This window comes from Ranitomeya variabilis, chromosome 3 (genome assembly GCF_051348905.1).
Source record: "Ranitomeya variabilis isolate aRanVar5 chromosome 3, aRanVar5.hap1, whole genome shotgun sequence".
In the NCBI taxonomy this organism is placed as follows: domain Eukaryota; kingdom Metazoa; phylum Chordata; class Amphibia; order Anura; family Dendrobatidae; genus Ranitomeya; species Ranitomeya variabilis.
Window position 1 is genome coordinate 167969986 of NC_135234.1, and position 15993 is coordinate 167985978.

At 45.1% G+C, this 15993-nt stretch overlaps 1 protein-coding gene across 1 annotated transcript in view; it reads left to right on the forward strand.

Annotated features, from left to right (window-relative positions):
• The window catches only part of F5 (coagulation factor V), a 134236-nt gene that overhangs the window by 17408 nt on the left and 100835 nt on the right, over positions 1–15993 (forward strand). The window contains exon 2 of the mRNA XM_077294840.1: positions 13184–13266. Within this exon, the coding sequence (XP_077150955.1) occupies positions 13184–13266 (83 nt within the window). The remainder of the gene's footprint in view (positions 1–13183; positions 13267–15993) is intronic.

Genomic DNA, 15993 nt, shown 5'->3' on the forward strand with positions numbered 1-15993 from the left:
AATTTTGTACTTTGAGTCAGGGGGGCTCTTCCGGCGTCCCGGAGGAAGACCAGTTAGGAGCACAATTATCATCAGTCTGGAGGAGAGTTAAACAGTGCCTGTTGAGTGTGGGTGCTAGGTACAAACGTGTGGCTGACAGTAGGCGTGTGCCAGGTCCGGACCTGAGTGTGGATGACTGGGTGTGGTTATCCACAAAAAACATAAGACTCAAAATACCATCCCTTAAATTGGGTCCACGGTTTATTGGTCCATTTAGGGTCGCCGCTGTCATTAACCCAGTAGCATACCGGTTGGAGCTTCCTACGGTGTATAAAATACACAACGTGTTCCACAGATTGTTGTTAAAGAAGGTTGTGGGTCTTGTGGATGCGACACCAATGCCTTCTCCAGTCTTGGTGGATGGTAATTTGGAATTTGAAGTCTCCAAGGTGGTTGACTCTCGTGTAGTGCGCTGCACTTTACAGTACTTGGTACACTGGCGTGGTTATGGGCCTGAGGAGAGGTCCTGGGTACCAGCCTCGGACGTTCATGCGGATCGGCTGGTCAGGTTGTTTCACCGCCGTCATCCGGACAAGCCGGGTCCTATAAGCCGTGAGGGCCCTGGGGTCCCTCGTAGAAGGCGGGGTACTGTCACGTCGGACGCTGTTCAGACCAGGCCGTCCGACAGACAGCGGTAATTCCACTTTTGTCCACTATGCGCTCATTGGCGTCGGCTAGATTTTATCTAGCTGGTCCGGGGTTAATTTACCTGGTGCTCGGATTGGAAGCTGGGCCATGCCCACTGCCTTTAAATAGTTCTCCTGAACATTGGGCGTCGCCGATTATAGTTTCTGTCTTGTGCGTTGTTATCTCGGTCTGGAGTGGTGAGCTAAGTAGTTGGAGTATCGTTGCTGGTGGTGTATTTCCCTTTGTCTTATTTTCTCCTTCCCATATTTGTATTTGTTTTGCCCTTTGCATTTATAGTGTATTCCTGAGTGACTGCGGCGTGGTGCTTATTTTTCCGTTATCCTTGTCTGTGCTAACTGTGGGTATTGGAGTGTGGTCTCTTCACTGGTGGGGGGGTGGTGGTTTCAGCCTAGGGTTGAAACAGGAGATAGGGTGAGGGTGGAGGCCCAGACATGCACACCATCAGTGTAAACTCTGGGAGAGGGTCAGTCAGGGTTTCCCTAGTCTGAGGGAAATCGCAGGGGCCCGGATTATTAGCTCTTTCCTACCTAGGTCACCCATGACATTATAATCGGCCGACATTATTTCCATGGATCCCATGATTTCCATAACCCGCCAGTTGGAGGCGCTGTCCCTACAGGTCACTGAGTTGAGGGGGGCAGTGCAGCAACAGCAAACCCAAACAATCACATTGCCTCCACCATGCTTGACAGATGGTGTCAGGCACTCTTCCAGCATCTTTTCAGTTGTTCTGAGTCTCACAAATGTTCTTCTGTGTTGTCCAAACACCTCAAACTCAAACACTTTTTTCCAATCTTCCTCTGTCCAATCTCTGTGTTCTTTTGCCCATATTAATCTTTTCCTTTTATTAGCCAGTCTCAGATATGTCTTTTTCTTTGCCACTCTACCCTGAAGGCCAGCATCCCGGAGTCACCTCTTCACGGTAGATGTTGACACTGGCATTTTGCGTGTGCTATTTAATGATGCTGCCAGTTGAGGACTGTGAGGCGTCGATTTCTCAAACTACAGACTCTAATGTACTTGTCTTGTTGCTCAGTTGTGCAGCAGGGGCCTCCCACTTCTCTTTCTTCTTAGAGCCTGTTTGTTCTCTTCTCTGAAGGGAGTAGTACACACCGTTGTAGGAAACCTTCAGTTTCTTGCCAATTTCTCTCATGGAATAGCCTTCATTTCTAAGAACAAGCATAGACTGCCGAGTTTCACATGAAAGTTATTTTTTTTTTGGCCATTTTGAGAGTTGGAACCAACAAATGTAATGCTCCAGATTCTCAACTAGCTCAAAGGAAGGTCAGGTTTATAGGTTCTCTAATCAGCCAAACTGTTCTCAGCTGTGCTAACATACTTGCACAAGGGTTTTCAAGGATATTCTAACCATCCATTAGCCTTCTTACACAGTTAGCAAACACAAAGTACCATAAGAACACTGGAGTGATGGTTGTTGGAAATGGGTCTCTATACACCTATGAAGATATTGCATTACAATACAGACGTTTTCAGCTAGAATAGTTATTTACAACATTAATAATGTATAAAGTGTATTTCTGAATAATTTAATGTTAGCTTCATTGGAAAAAACTGTGCTTTTCTTTCCAATATAAGGAAATTTCTAAATGACCCTAAACTTTTGAACGGTAGTGTACATGGTGTTGTTTGCTTAGTGGTGCCTTTTGCTTAAAGGGAACGTGTCATCAGAAATAATGCTGTTAACCGGCAGATATGCGGTGCGTTAGATCAGCTCTCTGGGAAAAACAGGTAAATAGAACAGATGGTGGCAGAAGAAGCACGGTCCCTCTGAGAGCGGGGTTCCTCCCGATCACAGCTGGCAGAACACGCACGGTTCAGATTTACAAGTCTAATCAACACTTTCCTGAAGCGCTTCGTCACCAGGTCCACACTGAACACTGAAAGCTTTGGAAGCCAGCCATTTAAAACCCAGACCATGTGACTGATCACATGATTGTGACGTCATCACAGTTCCTGTTAGCACACAGCAGTGCTTGGCTCTGTAGGTGGAGATACAGTGGACATTCTCCCACCGGCACTATGAATGTCCACATAAAAACCAGCCCATAATGCAATTTTAATTTTACTCTCAACACGTAGTGTGCTTGAGGAAGCTACTCTGGTTTCATATCACTGACACCATCATTCTCAGTAACACATATCTCCCCTCCATAACTCCACCAGTGACTTTGTCACATAGCCCTTCTCTGCCCAAAGCCGGGTGTTTTGGCACTTCACTTTCTAAGCAGGGGACTCTGGACAGGGTATCTGCATTCCCATGCAACCTCCCTGGTCTGTGCTCCACATGGAAAGTAAAGTCCTGGAGCGCCAGAAACCACCTAGTTACCCGGGCACTCTTCCCCTTCTTTTCCCTCATCCATCTCAGGGGTGCATGATCTGATATTAGTCTGAACTTTCTGCGTAACAGGTAATGTCTCAGGGAGTCGATTGCCCTCTTGATGTCCAAGCACTCTTTCTCCATGATGGCATAGTTCTCACAGGAGGAGAGTTTCCTACTCTGGTATAGGAGCATCGATTTCCAGGGACAGCACAGCTCCTAAACCGACTTCAGAGGCATCCATCTGGAGTACAAACTCCTTAGTGAATTCTGGTGCGACCAAGACTGACTGCACAGGACAAGCTTCAACTCCAGGAATGCCATCTCTGCTTCAGAAAATCAGTTGACCATCGTCGAATTTGTGCTCTTAAGAAGATCAGTCAGGGGAGCAGCTATCATGGCGAAGTTTGGGATAAATCGCCGATAATATCCCACAATTCCCAGAAACATCATAACCTGCTTTTTGGAGGCCAGCTGTGGCCACTTTTGGATTTCCTCCATTTTGTCTAATTGTGGCTTTCCCTTCCAATGATGTAGCCCAAGTACTTTGCCTCTTCTTTCCTGAGGGTGCACTTCTTTAGGTTTATGATAAAGCCCACTTTCCTCAGTGCATCGAGTACCACCTGGACCTTCTGCAGGTGACTTCCCCAATCTGAGCTAAAAATCACAATGTCAACCAAGTTAGTGGCGGTGTACTTCTTGTGAGGGACTAGTATCCAGTCCTTAGTCCTTTGGAAGATAGCTGGAGCTCCTTATAGTCCTAACGGCATCTGGGTATATTGAAAACACCTGTCAGGTGTAGAGAAGGCCTTGTCCTTGGCACTCAGAGCTAGGAGAATTTGCTAGTACCACTTCGTAAGGTCTAGAGTGGTGATGTACCTGGCTGACCCTAGCTTCTCAATAAGCTCATCAATCCGGGGCAACGGATACATGTCTTTACCAGGACAATAGGGCTGGACCAGCTACTCTTTGACTCCTTGATGACACCCAGTCTCAACATTCTCTTCACCTCCTGGGAGATCACCCCCCGGTGAGCTTCAGGAATCCGATGCAGCCTTTAGTTCATCCTCACATGTGCTTCAGTCAGGATTTCATTCGGCAGGCCTGTTGGGGAGAAGATATGCACTAGCTCCCTTGCTATACTCCGGGCTGAGGAGTTTCTCAGTGGTAAAGCCTCCAGGTATCACGTAGCATAGTCCATTATTACCAGGATATATTGATGACCCCTGGTGGACTTAACTAAGGGCCTGACCTGGTCCATGGCAATCTGGTCAAACGGGACTTCGATTATGGGTAATGGAACTAGGGGACTACAGAAGTGGGATACCAGAGCAGTTAACTGAAAGTAGGGCAGGATTGGCAGAAATGAATGTCACTGTGACACTCAGGCCAGTAACACCTCTGAAGGACTCGCTCTTGGGTCTTACACCAAGATGCCCCTTCAAGACATGAGCATCGGCCAGGTCTAGTACCCTATGTCTATAGGGTCCCGGGACTAACAGCTGCTCTAATACTTCCCTTCTCTGTTTAGTGACCCTATATAGCAACTCCCCATTCACTTTAAAGTACGAGAACCTGGTGTCGGCCCCGGCTCTTGGGCAACCCCATTTATCACAGTCACATTTTCCAGTACCTTTTTCAAGGTCAAGTCCTGCATTTGGGCAGTACCAAAATTCCCACCAGAAACCCCCAGTTCAGGAATTTCAGTCTCACTGGTCATCATCTCTTCCTCGACACCAGCCAAGTCACATAGATTGAGCTGGCTCCTGTCTGTGTCCTTTGATATCTCGGCCTTTCCCACAAGTCCCATAAAAGGCTATAGTCAATTATCACGGGGTGTAGCAAACTTTTGACCACTCCGACTTCATGGGACTCCATACCCCGGTTTGTTTTAACCGACACTCTGATGACAGGCTAGTCCTTGGACACAGCGTACTCCCACGTGTTTCCCCGGGATCAACTGATGGGGAAGCGTGGCCCTTATCAGGGTCTCCAAACTCCCTGAGTCTAAGAGTCCTGACACCAGCACCCCATTTATTGACATGGGACATTGTTCTATTAGGCCTACTTGTTTGTCCGCATTTCGGGGATCTCCCTGGGGAACCCAGGTCTGCACCGGCCTAGAAAGGGAGTGCACGAACCTGTCCCTGACAATGCGCTTGATCATCTGGGCTGAAGTGGAGGATTCCAGCTGCAACCATTTTTGCACCACATGCAGTAGGTCAAACATTTGGGACTGAGGCAGTTTATTTCCATAATATGCCCAGTGGTGAAACTTTTGTGCTGTCACTGACATAGTCACTCCTGCGCATACCAAAATTTAAGTTTTTAACTTGGCGTACTCCTGCGCATCCTGTAATGCCAAATCATAGTAGGCCTTCTGGGGCTCACCAGTCAAATAGGGGGCCAGCACCTCTGCCCATTGCTCTGGTGGTAGCTTCTCACGCCTCGCCACCCGCTCAAACACAGTCAAAAATGCCTCCACATCATCACTTGGGGTCATTTTTTGCATTGCTCATCTTACCGTCTTCCGGACATACGTATCATCACCTGGACTTGGGAGAGGGGTTGCCATCCTTCCACGAACTACCTCTGTAAGCAAGTCAATCTCCTTCTGGTATTGCTGCTGCATCTGCTGTATAAGTGTAAGGTGGCCAGAATGGTAGTCGTGGCAATGAGCTGTAGTGTTCCCACACCCTGGCGCTCCACAGATGGAACATAATATCCCTTCTGGAATGTGTATATTGTGCGCAACAGGACACTCACATTAGTTGCTGGAGCCCTCTTGTCTTCTGTCACTTCGGCTCCCGATCCACGGGTCTCACAAATCACTCCAGACTCGTTGCTCATTTCAAACAGTTCAACCTTAGTAAAGAACAGGGTTTGCGGTACAGATGTGGCACAGTGCTCACAGAGTGACATTCCTAAGACTTCCCTGTCTTCCTAACAATCTCTACTCTTCCCAGACAATCCCTGTCCTTTCTTAGCAATCTCTGCTCTTCCCGGACAATATCTGTCCCGTCTTAGCAATCTCTACTCTTCCCAGACAATCTCTGTCCCGTCCGTGCCTTTAGGCCTACCAACTTCCTGCCATTCACTTGGTCTGGCTTCGAATTAAAGGGTAAGAGGCTCGCCGTTTCAAATTCACCTAATCCCTTCCGTAAACTTTGGATCCTTCTTGGAACAGTCCTGTTTAAGCTGGTGACCACCTGCACGACACTCAGCCTGGTACCCTTCTTGCCGAAGGAACCTTATCCCCACGGCTGCCAGACTGTCCTCAGTCACTGCTGCATCCTTGCCCTGGGCATGGATGCTCAGGCTCTGCTCTCTAACCAGGAAGTGTCTTCTCTATATCCCCAATGTTCTGCACTATACTACTCTGTAACTCCTCCCAGCCTGGAAAACCCCTGTGCTGATTATACCTAAGCTAATACTCCTATTCCCTATCTCAAATATGCTCCCTCTATTCTAATCCCACTATTGTCCTATGCTATTACCCTATACTGTCCCTAAGTATCCCAAGTACATATCAAATACATACACAATACAGCAACATTACAAGAACACATTAACATTGGCAAATAACAAAGTGCCACATGTAATCCATGTGAACAGGGTCCAAAGATGAGGAGGCATGTGACACCCTCGGTCACCTCCTTACATAAGCAGCTTATTTGTCTCTTGTTGCGCCATCTGTTACTGCTGTAATTGTTGTAGGTGCTATAGTTGCTTTTGCTGCTGTGCTTGTAGCAGATGTTTCAGCAGGTTCTCCATCTTGCCTGACATCATACGTTGGCTTGTGGGTGTCACACGTGTTTGCTGGAAATGCTGCCCTCACTTCTAACACCACCTGTGGTAGATCGGCTCACTTGGCTGCACACCGAGATAGACACGGGTACACTGTGGCTTTAACAACTTCCTTTGGTTTATTGTAGGCAGCATAAACCAAGATGTAATAAAGCAAATACAGCCCTCTGGGAAAACCAGGAAAACAAAACAAAATGGTGGCAGAAAAAATACCATCCTTTTGAGAGCGGAGTTCCTCCCGATCACGACAGCTAGAACACGCACGGTTCAGATTTACAAGTCCAAGCCACACTTTCCTGAAGTGCTTCCTCACCAGGCCCACACTGAACATTGAAAGCTTTGTAAGCCAGCCATTTAAGGCCCAGACCATGTGACTGATCACATCATTGTGACATCACCAAAGGTCCTGTTAGCACACAGCAGTGCTCGACTCTGTAGTTGGAGACACGGTGGACATTCTCCCACCAGCATTATGAATGTCCACATAAAAACCAGCCCATAATGCAATTTTAATTTTACCCTCACAACACGTAGTGTGCTGGATGAAGCTACTTTGGTTTCTCATCACACATATCTCCCCTCCATTACTCCACCAGTGACTTTGTCGCAGCGGTTAATCTGCAGGTTAACAGCGTTATGATGCTGTTCGGTGCCTGCATGCAGCCGAGTGCAACGGGGTGAGAATGATCTTTATTCCTCTTGCCAGGATTTGGTATTCAGTCATAGGGGTGGGAGCGTATACAGAGCTACTGCTGTAATATAGAGCCAGTGTCAATCAGGGACGGGGCATGGATACAGCGGCCGCTCTATATGCTCAGTGTAGAGGTCAGCCAGGGCCATAGTCGTGGCTGAGCTTAACATGTTTCGCATGCCCTGACCTCCCTCCACATATAAATCACGTTTCACTTTCAGCTTACTTGTTTCTCCATACACTGCGCCATCAGGGTTCTTCCTTAGTTCTCCAGGGTCACCTTTTGCCATTTGTGTAATAACAGAGACATAGTCCAGTAGTAACTCATTATGCAGAACTTTACTTTCATAGCTTCGCAGTACATCCAGGTTCAACACAGCATTTTCAGCAGATTTCACATTACACGTCATTACAGCTTTCCCCTCGCTTTTCTCTCTGTCACACAGCTCGAGATCAGGTCGTACCGCATTGTACGTTTTCTTGGCATCCTCCCTGTTCAGACTCACTTCCACTGGGTGTTCCTTCAGCCGTTTCGCTCCAGATCTGAGGGCATCTACTCAGGCTAGAACCTGCCACATGGTGAGCGACCCACCTGTCTGTCCTGCCGTGTCCACCTTTATAGCTTCCATACTTGAAGCTCAATCTTCTGTAACTGCATCTGTGCTGTTCCCCACACACTGGATGACTGGATAGTTCCTTGAGATTAAAGTTACAGGGTCTTACATTTGCCCTGGCCTAAAACCCACCTGAGCTCTATGGGCGCCCTCGCCCTTCTAACTCTAAACAGGAAGCTCCCTTCCTCTTACTATGGTGACCCCTCCTACAGTTAACTATCTACAGTGTGGATACCTTATCCTTATTAAACACACCAGGATGCCCCTCATCTAGTGACCAAAAATGGGCATTAAAACACTCTCTTACACTAATATTAATATAATACATTACATTACAATATACATATATAGCAGCATAGAAAACTTAAAGGGGTAAACTTTACAATCCTTACATCAGAGCAGTGACTGAGCCGGCAATGGCTCCTGCAATTATGACTGAATACTGAATGCTGATGGGGAGAATAAAGATCATTCTCTCCTACTGCATTCGGCTGCTTCCAAGCGCCGGACAGCATCATAACACTGTTATCCTGCAGATTAACCGAATATCTGCAGGGTAACAGCATTATTTCTGGTGACCAGTTCCCTTGCATGGTGTTGCAGCCTCTGTGTCCTTTCAGAAAAGTTGTGTATACAGTGGGGCAAAAAAGTATTTAGTCATTCAGCAATAGCGCAAGTTCCACCACTTAAAAAGATGAGAGGCGTCTGTAATTTACATCATAGGTAGACCTCAACTATGGGAGACAAACTGAGAAAAAAAAATCCAGAAAATCACATTGTCTGTTTTTTTATCATTTTATTTGCACATTATGGTGGAAAATAAGTATTTGGTCAGAAACAAAATTTCATCTCAATACTTTGTAATATATCCTTTGTTGGCAATGACAGAGGTCAAACGTTTTCTGTAAGTCTTCACAAGGTTGCCACACACTGTTGTTGGTATGTTGGCCCATTCCTCCATGCAGATCTCCTCTAGAGCAGTGATGTTTTTGGCTTTTCGCTTGGCAACACGGACTTTCAACTCCCTCCAAAGGTTTTCTATAGGGTTGAGATCTGGAGACTGGCTAGGCCACTCCAGGACCTTGAAATGCTTCTTACGAAGCCACGCCTTCGTTGCCCTGGCGGTGTGCTTTGGATTATTGTCATGTTGAAAGACCCAGCCACGTTTCATCTTCAATGCCCTTGCTGATGGAAGGAGGTTTGCACTCAAAATCTCACGATACATGGCCCCATTCATTCTTTCATGTACCCGGATCAGTCGTCCTGGCCCCTTTGCAGAGAAACAGCCCCAAAGCATGATGTTTCCACCACCATGCTTTACAGTAGGTATGGTGTTTGATGGATGCAACTCAGTATTCTTTTTCCTCCAAACACGACAAGTTGTGTTTCTACCAAACAGTTCCAGTTTGGTTTCATCAGACCATGGGACATTCTCCCAAAACTCCTCTGGATCATCCAAATGCTCTCTAGCAAACTTCAGACGGGCCCGGACATGTACTGGCTTAAGCAGTGGGACACGTCTGGCACTGCAGGATCTGAGTCCATGGTGGCGTAGTGTGTTACTTATGGTAGGCCTTGTTACATTGGTCCCAGCTCTCTGCAGTTCATTTACTAGGTCCCCCGCGTGGTTCTGGGATTTTTGCTCACCGTTCTTGTGATCATTCTGACCCCACGGGGTGGGATTTTGCGTGGAGCCCCAGATCGAGGGAGATTATCAGTGGTCTTGAATGTCTTCCATTTTCTAATTATTGCTCCCACTGTTGATTTCTTCACTCCAAGCTGGTTGACTATTGCAGATTCAGTCTTCCCAGCCTGGTGCAGGGCTACAATTTTGTTTCTGGTGTCCTTTGACAGCTCTTTGGTCTTCACCATAGTGGAGTTTGGAGTCAGACTGTTTGAGGGTGTGCACAGGTGTGTTTTTATACTGATAACAAGTTTAAACAGGTGCCATTACTACAGGTAATGAGTGGAGGAAAGAGGAGACTCTTAAAGAAGAAGTTACAGGTATTTGAGAGCCAGAAATCTTGATTGTTTGTTTCTGACCAAATACTTATTTTCCACCATAATATGCAAATAAAATGATAAAAAAACAGACAATGTGATTTTCTGGATTTTTTTGTCTCAGTTTGTCTCCCATAGTTGAGGTCTACCTATGATGCAAATTACAGACGCCTCTCATCTTTATAAGTGGTGGAACTTGCACTATTGCTGACTGACTAAATACTTTTCTGCCCCACTGTATACTCACAGACCATATGACACTTAATTGCACACAGGGGGACTTCCTTTCACTAAGCATGTAACTTATGAAGGTCATTGCTTGCATCAGAAATTTTTAGGGGCTTCATAGCTAAAGGGGTGAATACATATGCACATGTCAGTTTTTAGTTGTTTTGATCCCATAAATTTAATTTATGCTTATATTTTTCTTGCTACACTGCATTAATTTTTTACTATTTTGTGCTGATGCATCACACGCAAATTGGATTACAAACATATTTAAACACAGGTTGTAATGTAGAAAAATAAGTAAAAATCCAAGGGGGTGACTTTTGCAAGCCACTGTAGATAGATAGGATATAGATTATTTCATGTTCTTTTTTTTATTTCATTTTCTTGTTTTTCGTTGTGCGACCTTTCAACCTGTGTAAGATATGATCAGATAGACAAATGAAGACAAACAAAGCCCGCAAACATGAAGAGTTTTATGCTGCGCTTACACGCTAACATTTTGTGACTATTTAGACTTGCTGCTATTTTGATCATTGTAAATATTTATAAAGAATTCTGTAAAATGTGTGAACTTGTCAGACTTTAGTCCACCTTTCTTGATGTAGAAAAGTTATAAATTATGGTGCACAGCATATTTTGTGCTGTCACGTATTTGGTTATTTATTTATTGTGCTTACTTATATAGTGACATCATATTCCGCTTCGCTTTACCGACATTCCCATCGCTGTTCCCCCTGTCTCAAAATTCCCTGTCAGTATGTCTTAGGAGTGTGGGAGGAAACCTACGCACACACGGGCAGAACATACAAACTCTTGGCAGATTTTGTCCTTCGTGTGATCTGGACCCAGGACACCAGCACTGGAGAGTATCAGTGCTAACCACTGACTGGTTTATTATTCACACCTCTCACTTTTAAATGGAACCTGTCAAGTCCCCCATGCCCTCCAACCCTGGAGCATTCATCTATTTATGAGTAAATTCCCTGCCTAACCAGCCCTGTATAACGTTATTCTGTACAAATCAGGTATAAAAAAAAATAATTTATAATGTCCTCCTTTGCTATGCTAATAAGGACTTTGAATAGTCGATGGGGCGTTAGTTGCCCCAGACTAGTCAGTCCTTTCTTCGGGTTATCACGCCCATTGTTTCGTCACCGTCATGGCATCTCTGCAGCTGGGTATACATTTCCCGGCATCAGAGATGCACTGCACATGCCCAAATGCCATCTTCTGAACCTCCGATCTTGACCAGTCCACCTGAGAAGCTGGGTGTATGGTTCTCCGGCTTCAAAGGTGCAGTGTGCATGACCGGAAGTTCAGAAGATGGCTTCTGGTCACGCGCAGTGCATCGATGACGCCGCGAAACGAATTATATCTATATAGTGAGTTACTGTATATGGAGTTTATATGTTCTCAGTGTGTTTGTGTGGAGTTGATGTACTCTGGTTTCCTCCCACACTCCAAAGACATACTGGTAGGGAACTCAGATTGTGAGCCTCAATGGGTACAACAATGATAATGTCTGTAAAGTGCTGCAGAATAAGATAGCACTATATAAGCAATGCATAATAATAAATATAGTGCCTCTGCTCGGGCAAAGTCATGTACTGGATCAGTAGAAACATCCAGCAGAATCCCAGGTGTTTGGGATAGATGTCACGTCTCATCAGCAGTTGCGTTCAGGCATGTAACGACTCATCATTACTTTTTACTATTACTATTAAAATTAACAGCCTTTTATTCTATGATTCTGTTAGGTTCCCTAGCAATGATCTCACAGACTAAGATAGTATATTAAGAAATTAGTTTGTGGTCAGTTAAATGCACTGTATATATATGCATGGAGAGACCATTGGTTGATTCTTGAGCATTAGCAAGGAGAAACATTTAATGCCGAGGCTTCGAGTGGTTGTCTGATACTGAGAAAATGTATTTTAGGCATTGATGGTTTTAGGACAATAAACGTATGCTTACTCACCTTCCCATGGATCCATAGCAGAAGTGATGTCTGCTCCATTCGAAAGTCACAGAACTTTTGTAGCCTGTGATTGACTGCAGTGCTCGGGCGAATAGAAGAATAGAAGAGCGTGTCATGGAATGCTTCTCTGATGCCACACTCATCTGCTGACCTGACCATCTGCACTGGATCCGGATGAGCATGCCTGAGTTTATTATTTTAAAAGAATCAATGCCTAAAAATATATATATTTTAGTTCTGGAAAATCCCTTTAAGTGTATTGCCTTGATCCCTGACTATACCAAGTGTCACGACTCTATTGTCAGATGTCCTATGACTAGGGGCTCTTTCCCTGTCCCTACCACTAGGGACCGCCCTAGCTCGCCCTGTTCCCTGGGTTATTTCTATTGGTGAAGATGCCAGGGCCACAAACCTTGCCTTAGCTCCTGAATCCACCCTCAGTCTGTACCCTTCCCCCACCCAGGGAAGAGGGGAGTAGTAGTGTACCGTAATATGCTAACCAGGCTTAACAAGCTAATACGAACAGGGGTAATGGAAAATACCAAATATACTCACATATATAACAGAGGAATGCACCAGGGAGTCGATGATGGGGTTAAACCAAAAGAAAAGATAGGGAATTATCACACACTCAAAATCCAAGCAACAGTGACAGATAAATCCACAAAACGCCTACTCTAATAATCACCAGCAACAACCTCCAGCCATGCAGCAAAAACTAGCTCTGACAATGTGTGTTAGTTAGGATCCAGATTATATAACAAGTATATTAGCCACATATAAATGCAGTTCTGATGTAGACCTATAATGTAAGATTTTCTTTTTTTGTTATACAGCTCTGAATATGTCTTTAAGAAAATAGTTTTCAGGGAATATGAAGAAGGTTTTCAGAAAGCAAAAGCTGTATCCAAGCTGTCAGGTAAGCTGCACAATAAAATCATTTATGTTCTGATATAGAAGGTCCATTCAGATTGCCGTAGACACTTGATCAACTGATGGTATAGTGTGAAGAAAGGCTAAATATTCCTGTTATTGCCATAAGGCAAGGGATCAAGGCAGATGTCAAACATCAGCTCTGGTGCAACTGATCTGGAGAAAAACGGCAGAATCAGAGAAGAGAGAATAGAATCTATATGATCCTTCCGGCACTATCCATCAGTCTCTATAAGCCTCTCCACAGAACCAAAAGAGTTAGCAGGTCCACCAAAAACAATTAAATGTTGATGGTCAGCTTTGAAATATTTATTGAGTCACCTACTTAAAGAGGTTGTTCAGGTTTGGGATGAAAGTCTCAATTCAGTCTATGTAGCTTCAAACTTTTGAATTCTCACGGCTTGCGGACTGCACACTGTTAGGATTCTCCGGTGCCGGCAGGTAGAGCTGGTGGTCACGTGACCACAAATATGCTATTATGTGCTGACTAGACCTGCTCTGCCTCATTTAATTCACTTGTATTGAGTCAGGCCACTCACGTTTAGTAGGAATATGGCCGTAAGTACGCAGATTGCCAACTTGTTTTCATATGACCGCTCTCTGTCTCTGCCAACACAGGAGAATCCTGACAGCGTGTGATGCGCACAATTGGGGATTCAGAAGTCTGCAGTCACATAGAGTGACTGGACATCGCCTTTAAGTTCCATGTATTTATATATAGATTATTTTGTATGCCTGCATTCTGTATATTTTTCAAACTTAAGAACAGATCATATGAAAGTTTTTATTTTTTTCTTCGTTGAAACTGTTTTTAGTTTTATAAAATATTTAGAGTAAAAGCAAACCTTAAATACTGCTATATCAAAAAATCCAGAAAAGAGAAACTACAAAGAAAATCACAATTTACACCCATTGTGAGCTTAATGTTCTCCTCTTTTGTTCGCTGTCAGTCCTATGAAGAAAACTACACTGCTCAAAAAAATAAAGGGAACACTAAAATCCCACATCCTAGATATCACTAAATCAATAAAAAGCTGGAAGGAAAGTAAAAGGGCAATAGGGTCTTATCTGGGTATTAAGAGATACCTCTAAGCAGATTTTACTCACCAGATAGAGCACAAACACAGGCTCATAGAAATATTAGCTGCTGCAGATCCACTGGTCTCCTCGTGACCAGTCAGAGTAAAAAAAAAAACAGAGGATAAAAAGGTGGATTAGCTCCGCACTGCTTGAAAGATAGAAGTCCAAATGGATATTCAGATGAAAAAGTGGCTTCAATGCGTTTCGGAGTACTATGACTCCTTCATCAGGAACCACAGAAGTATATCAAACTTTATACTTTTGTGGTTTCCTGATGAAGGAGTCATAGTACTCTAAAACGCGTTGAATAAAGCCACTTTTTCAACTGAATATCCATTTGGACTTCTATCTTTCAAGCAGCGTGGAGCTAATCCACCTTTATATCCCTTTTTTTTTTTACTCCAGATATCACTGAATGAAATATTCCAGTTGTAAATCTTTATTCATTACATAGTGGAATGTGTTGAGAACAATAAAACCTAAAAATGATCAACGTAAATCATAACTAATATCCCACGGAGATCTGGAGTTGGAATGATGCTCAAAATCAAAGTGGAAAATGAAGTTACAGGCTGATCCAACTGCAGTGGACATGCCTCAAGTCAAGGAAATGATGCTCAGTACTGTGCGTGGCCTCCACGTGCCTGTATGACCTCCTACAATGCCTGGGTATGCTCCTGATGAGGCGGCAGATTGTCTCCTGAGGGATCTCCTCCCAGACCAGGACTAAAGCATCCGCCAGCTCCTGGACAGTCTGTGGTGCAACGTGACATTGGTGGATGGGGCGAGACATGATGTCCCAGATGTGTTCAATCGGATTCAGGTCTGGGGAACGGGCGGGCCAGTCCATAGCTTCAATGCCTTCATCTTGCAGGAACTGCTGACACACTCCAGCCAAATGAGGTCTGGCATTGTCCTTCATAGGAGGAACCCAGGGCCAACCGCACCAGCATATGGTCTCACAAGGGGTCTGAGGATCTCATCTCAGTACCTAATAGCAGTCAGGCTACCTCTGGTGAGCACATGGAGGGCTGTGCGACCCTCCAAAGAAATGCCACCACACACCATTACTGACCCATTGCCAAACCGGTCATGCTGAAGGATGTTGCAGGCAGCAGATCGCTCTCCACGGCATCTGCAGACATGTGCTCAGTGTGAACCTGCTTTCATCTGTGAAGAGCACAGGGCGCCAGTGGTGAATTTGCTAATCCTAGTGGTGTTCTGTGGCAAATGCCAAGTGTCCTGCACGGTGTTAGGCTGTGAGCACAACCCCCATCTGTGGACGTCGGGCACTCAGACCATCCTCATGGAGTCAGTTTCTAACTGTTTATGCAGACACATGCACATTTGTGGCATGCTGGAGGTAATTTTGCAGGGCTCTGGCAGTGCTCCTCCTGTTCCTCCTTGCACAAAAACTGAGGTAGCAGTCCTGCTGCTGGGTTGTTGCCCTCCTACAGCCCCCGCCACATATCCTGGTGTACTGGCCTGTCTCCTGGTAGCACCTCCAGCCTCTGGACACTACGCTGACAGACACAGCAAACCTTCTTGCCACAGCTCGCATTGATGTGCCATCTTGGATGAGCTGCACTACCTGAGCCACTTGTATTGGTTGTAGAGTCTGTCTCATGCTACC